This window comes from Ixodes scapularis, unplaced genomic scaffold (assembly GCF_016920785.2).
Source record: "Ixodes scapularis isolate PalLabHiFi unplaced genomic scaffold, ASM1692078v2 PGA_scaffold8__174_contigs__length_109621045, whole genome shotgun sequence".
NCBI lineage: Eukaryota > Metazoa > Arthropoda > Arachnida > Ixodida > Ixodidae > Ixodes > Ixodes scapularis.
In genome coordinates, this window is record NW_024609883.1 from 49,975,541 (window position 1) to 49,986,370 (window position 10,830).

General features: G+C 48.4%; 1 protein-coding gene across 1 annotated transcript; it reads right to left on the bottom strand.

Annotated features, from left to right (window-relative positions):
• Positions 1-6,507: 6,507 nt before the first annotated feature.
• LOC120843037 lies at positions 6,508-7,845 on the bottom strand. The gene has a single exon (XM_040214245.3). The coding sequence runs from the start codon at positions 7,828-7,830 to the stop codon at positions 6,658-6,660; it is 1,173 nt and encodes a 390-aa protein (XP_040070179.2). The 5' UTR covers positions 7,831-7,845; the 3' UTR covers positions 6,508-6,657.
• Positions 7,846-10,830: the final 2,985 nt, after the last annotated feature.

Here is a 10,830-nt window from a genome sequence, read left to right on the forward strand (position 1 = left end):
TCCCACTTTTTTGAACCTGACTAAATTAAACAAAAAATGCAGCGCCAAGTCACATTGGACACGAAAATAGGCAAAGAGGGCATTATTAATAAAACATGTATATTGTAGCGATGAAAAGAAGAACGAGGCCGGAGGTCGCGCGATGCGGGCGCTTGGGCAAGCAGTTCGAAGCAAGCCAGCAAAGAAACCGGACGTCTTGTCTGGCTAATAAACAGCTGGCAAGCGGAACCCGCTTCATTTGGTGTCAGAAGTGGAGCTCCGCTCTGGTCAACGCTTTCCCCGGATCATGGAACCTGCCTCCGACCTTCAGCGGGACCACACGACCAATACTACCGCCGAAAATACGGCCCTGTCGGACCCACAAGCTTCTCAACTCACGGGTTTAATCACGAACCACTTGAAGCGACTCGAGGCCTTCTACTCCGCGCGGGAGAGCAACCTTCTGCAGAGCTCAACGTCAGTGCTTCAGGAAATGACCGCCTCCCTCACCGACCGTCTGGAGCGTTTAGAAGCTCGGCTCCCCGCACTCGAGGAACCTCATACCGGTATCGTTCCAGCCCAGGCCCTCGTCGGACTCCGAAGCATGAGGCTAAAACCGTCAACATACGACGGTACCACTCCTTGGGGACCTTACAAAACACAATTCATCCTCATCGCTGATGCGAACAATTGGGCTGAAACTCAAAAGGCTCAAGCCTTGGCCGCTCATCTTGCCGGACCAGCGTTGAGTATACTGCACCACCTGCCATCTGAAGCTCGCCAATCCTACCAGGCCTTGGTCGCAGCATTGGACGAACGTTTCGGGGATGGGCCGCTCCGCTATCTCCACCATGCGCAGCTCCGCAACCGCCAGCAGTCAACAGTTGAAACGATCTCTCAGCTCGCCGATGACATTGAACGTCTAGCGCGTCTTGCCTTCCCCGGCTGCCCAGAGGACACAATTCAAGCAGTCGCGACCATGTCATTCATCGATGCTATCTCGTCTATCGACGTGCAAGACGCCGTTCGCTTAGCACACCCCCAGACTCTGCAGGCCGCACACACTTGTGCCCTGGAGGTAGAAGCTGCTCGACAGGCCTCTCGATCCACGTCACTGCGACCCTTTATGCAACCGCAGACACCAGCTATGAAAATGCAGGCGACTCCAGCTCTCGTGTGCTGGAACTGCTACGAGCCAGGTCACACGCGGGAACAATGTCCTAAGAACAACCCTCGTATTGCTAGCCGGACCCCAACAATGCCAATGCCACGGCGAGTAACATCAACTCGTGCCTTGGCCTGATCCATGGCATCTATCTACCTCCAAGGTATAGTCGACGGTGTGCCCGTGCGTGCACTTGTCGATACGGGGGCAACAACATCTGTCATCCGCCCTGAAGTTCTCCTGAAGGCGAACCGACTCGTCCCACCAAATCCCGAAAAATACGCTCTGCAAACCGCCACAGGGGAGATGGTAACTGTACTGGGCTGCACAACCGTGCCTTTTAGCGTGGGAAGCCTTCAAGTTACGCTGCCTGTTGTCGTCGCGGCTGTCGATGAGCAATGCATCCTCGGCGTCGATTTTCTTAAGGCACACAAGTGTGTACTCGACTTCAACGCTGGGCTACTGCATTTGGGAACTGATTCCTTTCCCTTGGGTGCTGCCACGGTAACGGTGCTCTGTGACAGCGGGAGGCCAATAAATCCCACGTCCCCGTGTCTCCGTTTCCACGTATTGTCTACCAACTTAGCTGCGCACTTGTTGCCACTCTACGAGAGGGCAACTTTTGGGCTGGACAAGACAGACGCTGATCAGCTTCGGCAGCTACTTGAACGATTTCCAAACCTTTTCAGCACAGGCAATACAGATTTGGGGCTGATGTCAGCAGCAACACACCAAATCGTGACAAGACATGCTGCTCCTGTACGGCAGCCTCCTTGGCGCGTTCCTCTCGCTCAGAGGTCATGTGTCAGCGACATGGTGAAGACGATGCTACAGCAGGGCGTGATTGAGCCGGCATGTTCCCCTTGGTCTTCACCAGTTACACTAGTGAAAAAAAGGACGGGTCAACACGATTCTGCGTAAACTACAGACGACTTAATGAAGCCACTAAGAAGGACTCTTTCCCTTTGCCTCGAACCGATGACATCTTGGACGCTCTTCCAGGATGCACGTGGTTTTCTACGCTTGACCTCAAGAGTGAATATTGGCAGGTCCCAGTACATCCGGGCGATCGCGAGAAGACTGCATTCAGCACAGGTAGTGGCTCATACCAATTCAGAGTTATGCCATTGGGACTCTGCAATGCTCCGGCTACATTCCAGAGACTAATGGAATCTTTTTTGAACGGTCTCATAGGCACAATCTGTCTCGTATATCTTGATGACATTGTTTTCTTTGGCAAAACATTCTCTGACCATCTGGCGAACCTCGAGAGAGTGTTTGCACGGTTACTACATGCGAATCTGAAGCTGACACAGAAGGTATGTTCGTTGTTCACCAGACAAGTCGAATACCTCGGCCATATCATTTCAGCGGATGGGGTTTCCACGGACCCTCGCAAATTATCTGCTCTTGCTGAGTGGCCGACACCGACATCTTACTACCGAATATTCGTCCCCAATTTCGCTCACCTTGCCAAACCATTGTATGCATTGACAGAAAAAAGCCAACTTTCTCTGGTCTCCAGAATGTCAGCACGCATTTGAGACATTAAAAACAGCACTCACGTCTACACCAACGCTTGCCTATCCCAAATACACCACAGCGTTTATGCTCGACACCGATGCTAGTGCTTTGGCAGTTGGCGCAGTCTTATCGCAAGAACAGGATGGGCATGAACGAGTCATGGCTTATTATAGCAAAGTGTTCACCAAGCCTGAGAGATATTACTGTACCACCCGACGCGAACTGTTGGCTATCATCAAGGCCGTAACTCATTTTCATCATTATTTATTGGGCCGGAAATTCATTATTCGTACCGACCACGCATCCTTAACCTGGATGCTAAGCTTCAAGACCCCTGACGGACAGGTCGCCCTATGGCTGGAGCGTCTTCACCAATACGACTTCGAGATTCAACATCGTGCTGGCGCGCTTCACACAAATGCCGACAGTCTTTCACGACGACTGTGCAATGACAAGTGCAAACGGTGTTTAAGCATTGCAAAACGCAGCTTCATGTCAATCAACTCACTGCAGAACCTGCCTTGCACTAACGAAGCGTGGACATTGGAAAACCTTCGTGTCGCTCAACTTGACGATCCAGATATCGGCCCCCTGGTTTAATGGAAGAAGAAGAACTACAGATCTCGATCTAAAGAAGTGCCCGGTTTGTCTCCTGCCATCAAGAGTTACTTGGTTCAATGGGACTCTCTGTTTCTGCACGACAACCTTCTCTACCGACGCTGGGAGTCAGCTGCTGGCGGTTCTGTCGTGTGGCAGCTGCTGTTGCCACGCAAGCTCTGCTCCCAGGTATTTCAACAACTGCACAGTAGCCCAGAAGGAGGACACTTTGGTGTGAACCGCACGATCAAAAAGATTCGTCGACGGTTCTACTGGCTGCAATGCCACAATGACGTAAAGCAGTTGTGCCGTCAGTGCGACATGTGTGCATCGCGTAAAGGACCCCACATAAAACAACGGTCACCACTACAAGAAAATGTGACGGGGGCACCCTTTGAGCGTATCGGCATCGACGTGGCCGTTTCCTCAGTCTAAGTCTAGAAACAGGTTCCTGCTCGTAATTGTAGACTATTTCACCAAGTGGTCCGAAGTTATTCCCATTCAAAGTCAGACCGCCTCCGAGATCACCGACGCTCTCTTAACGAATTGGATTACCAGGTACGGAGCCCCACTGAGCATCCACTCAGACCAAGGAAGGAGCTTTGAATCGCGAGTCTTCCAAGAGGTTTGCGAGATCTTCACAATTACGAAGTCGAGAACGACGCCCCTCCACCAGAAGTCGAACGGCCTAGTGGAGAGGATGAACCGCACTATTTTTCAACATCTATCGATGTTTGTAAATGACGGCCAAGACGACTGCATGGGATAACATCGTGCCTCTGTTTCTGAACGCATACCGTACAGCTGCTCATGAGGTCACCAGCTACACGCCCGCCACGATGCTATTGGGCTGTGATCTTCGTATGCCCTGTGAAATTGCCATCCCACGAGCATCAGAACCGGCCAAAGACCATGTGTCTCACATAAGCGACCTGAGAGCGAACCTAGAACGGATGCATGCATTTGCCCGACAACGTTTGGCAAGTGGGCTCGCTCGTATGAAAACTCAGTACGACGCACCATGTCGCAACACGCCCGTTCTCAGCAGGTGATAAGGTATGGCTGTACAACCCCATCCGTAAAAGAGGACTGTCTCCGCACTCTTAGAAAAAAGGGTCATTATAGTCCTCCCTAAAGGGAGGAACGCTCTTGACACATATGTTCCTTCAGAAAGGGAGAAACTTTCGTCCCTTAAGCAGGGGAGGAAAAGTTCCTCCGTCGACTGCATCTCATTATGGCGGCCACGAATCGAGCAAATCGAGCTCGGTAAGGCTTAACGAGAACACTTAAGTCTATTGCACGAAGCGAGAGGAGCAGGAAATAAAAACGTAACACGAGCTTTCCGCGAACTGTATTTATTTCCGAAGTTTCTTTACCCCTGCAGGTAAAGAAACTTACGTTTCGAAAGCATGCAGTCACTCAGTCTTCTCATCGTCAGCACTGCGATGTTCAACGGAGACAACCAGCACTCAGTTCGCGCACTTTATGTCCTACCTTTGCTATTCCTCGAGCCACAATTCCTTCGTCGACCGTTGCGTCAACCGCACATCACGGAGGAGTGAAAATCATTCGCCCGCAAAAGCAAAAGCCGCTCTCAAAAAAAAAGCAAATCCGAAGCAACCTCTTGGCTTATCTCAGCACGGTAACACGAAATTATGGCGTAGCCGCGTAGCGTAAAAGGATGTTAAATCGCTTGCCACCAGATGGCAGGGTCAAGCAGAGTAATCGCACGTAGCTAGGCTAGGTGGCGCTAGGTACCGCCCAATTCATGTTTTACAAAAAATATTTTTATTTCCTTACGCCACAATTGCGTTTCCTTTTCTTCGGAATCTCTAACACATGTAGACACGTTGCGCACACTACAAACATCAGGTCAATGTCTATTGAACGTATACACAGGCATCGCACACACAAACATCAATACAACAGCACACTACCCCGATCACTACTACCGAGCCCTGCGTTTCCGTCTTTTATAGTGGTCGTTTGGAACGTACGGAATTTTTCGGTGACTCCCTAAGCAAAAAACAATATTCCGAACATGTTCATTTTTTCCAGCAATGTCATACATCTGAGGCTATTTTTAATGGCTCTGGGGATGAACCTCTTATTAAAATGAAGACGCTCGATCATGCCATAATTATTTGAAAGCCAATAAATCGAGCCGCTCCAATGTGGTTCCAAGCCGTGAGTTTGTTTTCCCGCATGGCCCTTCGTAGCCAGTATTTATATTGTAGGTTTCGTTTTTCTATTTGTGCTGTTCGCGCAAATCTGCAATTGCCGTCTTGAATTAATCTCTGTAGAGCGGATATCCACTCAGCTGGAAGTGATGCTTCACGGGCACAGATATCGCTTTTCGATCAACTTGAATGCAGTCAAAGCCGCGACTTGCGACAAGTGTACGGAGCTGCGCCGTTGCGAGCTCGAAAACTTCTAGCGCTCATCCCAGCGCGCCACTTAGAGGGTAGTTTCTACAGGAACCGTAATATATTTAAACAGTAAAATAAAAGATAGCGTTTTTTGTTTTTTTTTCGATTTCGCCTGTCTTTTTTTTTTATGCTAAACTTGCATTATAAATAGAGTAAAGCTATACGCACTCCGGAGTGCGCTTTGCGCGGAAATGGCTATACGCACTCCTCCGAGAGATCATGCCGCTCGGGCCACCCTTTTCGAACGGCGCGTGAGTCACTGGGGCGCTCGTTAACACAGCCCCCCGCCTGCGTTCACGCCGCTTCGCGGCGACAGTATCGGCTGCTAATTACAAAGCGTAACCAGTACACGCCGCTTCGCGGCGTCCAGCCGGCAATCCAAGTCCCGCTGTCCCCGATGGCACCTCCGGAAAGGGAGTCCGCTACCATTTAGTTCTGCAAAGTTTCTCGACAACATTCGATTTTTTTTTTTTTTTTTTACTGTTCATCGCAAAAAAGGAAATATCGTAAATATCGCCAAATGCCTCGACAAAACAAAATGTTTGAGAAAAAAAAAAAAAAAAAAAGTTGGCCCACCGCGGATCGAACCCGCGACCACTTGCGTATGAAACGGACACCCTAACCCCTATGCCATGGCACCGCTTTTTTTTTTTTTCTTTAATAAATGGAAATTTACTAATAGCTATTCAGCCAAGTCCAACAGTACACACACACACAACACAAAAGGTCCAAAAGTCACAGTCCACCTCACACGCCATGGCACGTAGAGTCGCACCCACACACGCTAACCAATGGAGCACAGGCACAGGCCACCAGTCACCAGAATCTCACACGCGCGCACGTGAATCACGTGGGGCGACAAACACACATCTTTAGTAGTTCTGTACAAAGTAAAAGGTTACATTGGCTAGAATTTACCATTCACCCAACGCATAAACAGCGATATTTACATATTTACACAATCTAAAAGTGCGGTAGGTTTAAGCACGCGTCAAAGAGGCTAAACCAATCTGGCACCGGTGGGCGGGCCTCGTACACACTCCGCACTTTCGCTACCTCTTCAATGAAAAGCGATCTGGTCGTACGGGGCTGTTCGGCATTTCTGTCGATCATCCGGCACTTCCACAAACTATGCAGCCCAAGAAGCATAAATAAATCGTAAGGGACAACTTCATGTTGTTCAACGGGGAGAAATCGTATACTGTGGTCGGTGAAGTCGATATCCTTTTTCAGTGTTCGTTGGAGAACGTCCCAAAAATACACTGCGTCATTACAGTATATGAAGCAGTGCTCAATGGTTTCCGGTTTGTTGCATAATCGACAGTTAATAGACCATGGAACGAAAAACCCTCTTTCCTGTAGCCACGCTTTAACCGGAAGTGTGGAAGTGTGTAATTGAAAGAAAAATGTTTTTGCAGTAGGCGATACACACATCTTTTTAACTCTCTTCAAAACATCCTGTCCAGGGCTGTCGTTAAACCTTGATCTATAAATCGGTAGTGTGAAAAAATTTTCAACTAAGGCCCGAGACAAACATTTTCTAGAAACACTAAACAAGTATTCCAAAGAAAACCGGACATTTAATAACAACAGCGTGTCTACAACTTCTTTCCAAAATCCTCTTAGAACACACGAAACGTCATCTGTCGTTGAAACAATCAAAAAGGGCAAATGCGGCGCAAGCTTCGTCTGAACTAGCGAGGCCAGTAGCGGGTGTCTGATATTCCTAAAGAAGAATAATCTAGACACAAGTTGACGGACAAATAAGTGAGCAAGACCCAACCCTCCACACTCAAGGGGGAGGAATAAATTGTCTCGTCTCATCCGTTCCCACGAGGAACTCCAAATGAAAGTCGCGAAAAGTCGATGGAACGCTTGTATACGTGGGCGGGCACAGTGGAGGACTTGTAACACGTACATAAGTTTAGACGTAAGGAAAATATTGCACACGGCAGCCTTAGTAAAGATGGATAGATTTCGCACCCTCCAGGCATCTATTTTCCGTTTGATGTTTGTGGCAACTGATGTCCAATATGGCCCACTGTTCCTGGCCTGATCTAGGGGTACGCCAAGGTATTTTATTGATGGCTGATTCCAGTGGATCCCTGCAAATTTGGATGGTGTGGTTCCCCACATGCCTAGCCAAAATCCGCTGGACTTATCGTTATTGACCGACGCACCGGTGACTGTGCAAAATTTCTGTGTTACGCGTAGAGCTTCTTCTACACTGTCTTTGTCGGCACAAAAGAAGGCAACGTCGTCGGCATAAGCCAACAACTTCACTTCGGAGAAACAATATTGGTACCCACGAATATTGAGGTTTGTCAGCACGCTCAGGCAAAGCGGTTCCAAGTATAAGGCAAATAGAAGTGGAGATAGAGGACATCCTTGTCTTACTGAAGACCTAATAGCAATCGGTTCGGAGAGAGTGTTATTAACTATGATCCTGGTGGAGCAGTCCTTATAACATAATTTAACGCCGGAGAGGATGGTGTCTCCGATATTGAGGTGGGCAAGGACTTGAAACAAAAATGAATGGCTGACTCTATCAAAAGCCTTTGAAAGATCGATTTGTACTAATGCAACTTGGTCATTGCCTTCAGTCACACAGTCGAGTACAGACCTGGCAATGTGCACATTAGTCTGAATCGTTCTCTCCCGTATTCCGCAAGTCTGGTGTTCTCCAATTAAGTTGTGAGCTACCACGTGAATTCTTTCGGTGAGTAATTTTGCAAATATTTTGTAGTCAACGTTACATAATGATATTGGTCTGTAGCCTGCAGCTTTTCTCAACACTGCTTCGTCTTTGCTCTTTGGTATTAAGACAGTGTGACCTTGGTAAAAGGTAGGCGGAAGCATTTTTTCTTTATATCCGACGCGGAATACATCGAGCAGCACTGGAGCTAATAAGTCAATAAATGTTTTATAGAACTCTGCACCCAGACCATCAGGACCAGGTGTCTTGTTCGCGGGTAGTGCGTTTATGGCATTTCGCACTTCTTCTAATGTTAGGTCACCGTCTATCATAGTTCTTTCTTCCTCTGATAAGACTGGCAAAAGTGAAAGCAACTCTTCTACGCCTCTCTCGTCTCCTGCTGATATTATTTTACCGAAGAGGTTGTTGTAATGTTCAAGAAAGACGTCTAAGATGCCGGGGGTATCAGACACGGTAGTGTCCTCGTGGTCAATCGCTAGGATTTGTTTTGATAGCGCGTACTGTCTTTCGTCATTTAAAGATCGCCGCGAAGGGGGTTCCTTTAGCAGAAACCTCTCCGATCGCGAACGAATGACTGCTCCTCTGTACTTCTCTGCATCATATCGCTGTAGCTGTGCTTTGGTTATATTAATGTCCTCTGTGCAAGTTCCTGGACGCAAAGATTCGAGCTCATATAATGTAGTAAGTGTGTTAAGTAGTCTTCGTCGGTCTTCCTTTCGTTCAAACGCAAGAAGACTAGAATACTCTATAGCCCAGTTCTTTACGTCTTGTTTAAACATATCCCACTTAGCAAAGATGGAAAGCATCGGGAGACATAGCACCGATGAGAGAATATCCGGAATGCGAATAGAGAAACGTTTCTCTGATAAGAGTGTGACATTAAATTTCCAAAGTTTCCATTGGGGGCGAAAAGATGACAGTTTTCTCTCCCCAATACATGTTGACACCAGACAGTGATCAGAAAAGAAAATAGGTTTTACATTATAATCACTAATTTTGGCGAATAATTCTCCGCGAACGTAAATTCTGTCAAGGCGAGCATGTGCTGAATTTTGAAAGTGTGTGTAATGCAAGTCTCCATTTTTGTGGTCACCAATGTCTACAAGATTGTTGTCTGCAACGATTGATCCCAGCACAGTTGCGCTTGAATCATACCTTGACGTCGGCTGCGCCCGATCTCGGATATTGCATACACAGTTGAAATCTCCAAAAAGAATAATATTCCTGTCTGTTACCAAATGATGAGCAACGAAAGAAAAAAACACATTCCTCGCCGATACTGTATTAGGGGCATACACACACATAAACCGCCAATCCTCGCCGTCATACTTTAAGTCACAGGAAATGAAGCGCCCCTCCTGATCGATGGTCAGGGAAATGGAGGAAAAGTCTCTAGCTTTCTTCAAGAACAGAAAGCATCCTGCTGAGGTGCCGCAAGCATGGCTTACACAAATTTCAAAATCAGCCAGGAAAGGTTCCAAGGCAACATCGGTCTCATGCACTTCTGAAAGCTTAGTTTCCTGCACAGCAAGGATGTCTATCTGTTGGTGGTGTAAAAGCTGGAGAAGTTGATGCTGTTTTCTTTTAGACTTTAAACCTCTAACATTTAGGGTGGCCACTCGAAGTGGAAGGGCGCTACTCATGACAGTCTATGGTTGGGGATGATCGGTCAGAGGGATGCTTTTAAACGGTGTGGAGCCTGTTCCATGCTTGGTGTAGGGCTTTTGGCGCTTGCCTACCTGCTTTCGATCAAAGAGCTTTGATCGAGCAAATGAGCCGTCACCTGGCGTGTCATCCATGCGTGGTTCCTGGTGAACCAGACTCTGGGACGGTATTTCCTGCACGTCATGCTCTTCAGGTGCAGTCAAGGTTGGTTTTTCAAGGGTCGTGTCACGGGAGGCGTTGTCAGTCGTGTCATGAGTTGTGCTGTGGGTCGTGGGTAGGGTGCTTTCGTCTACGGGTACCTGAGGCAGGGGCGGAAAGTCAGGTGACACTTCGCACGTCGTGGAGGAACCCGAGCACACCAACACGCCAGGGGTAGGTGGAACCTTTTGGCCAGACTCTTCTTGTGTTTCTACTTCAGGCTCAGGAGGTGGCTGGTCAGTAGCTGGTTTGCCCTCATAATCAGTGGGAGGAGGGATCTCACCCGTGGGCTCAACCACTTCGCTGACGTCCATGAGGAGCTCCGTCGATGTTTCTTCCCCACGAGTTGTTCCTTGCTTCAATTTATCTGCGTACGTAAGTACGCAGTCTTCTGGGGAATGTCCGAAGCGTCCGCAGTCCGAGCATCGCGGTATCCGACAGAAGCGACGAATATGGCCAACCCTGTTGCACCGGAGACAGAGCGGAGGTCTACCCGGCAGGATTACGAAGCATTGACATCCGAAGACCATCAGCAGGTAGGGGATCTTGGAGGAAGA

Coding starts and splice junctions, on each gene's coding strand:
- LOC120843037 (XM_040214245.3), bottom strand. CDS start 7,830: ATGTGGGGAACCACACCATCCAAATTTGCAGGGATCCACTGGAATCAG.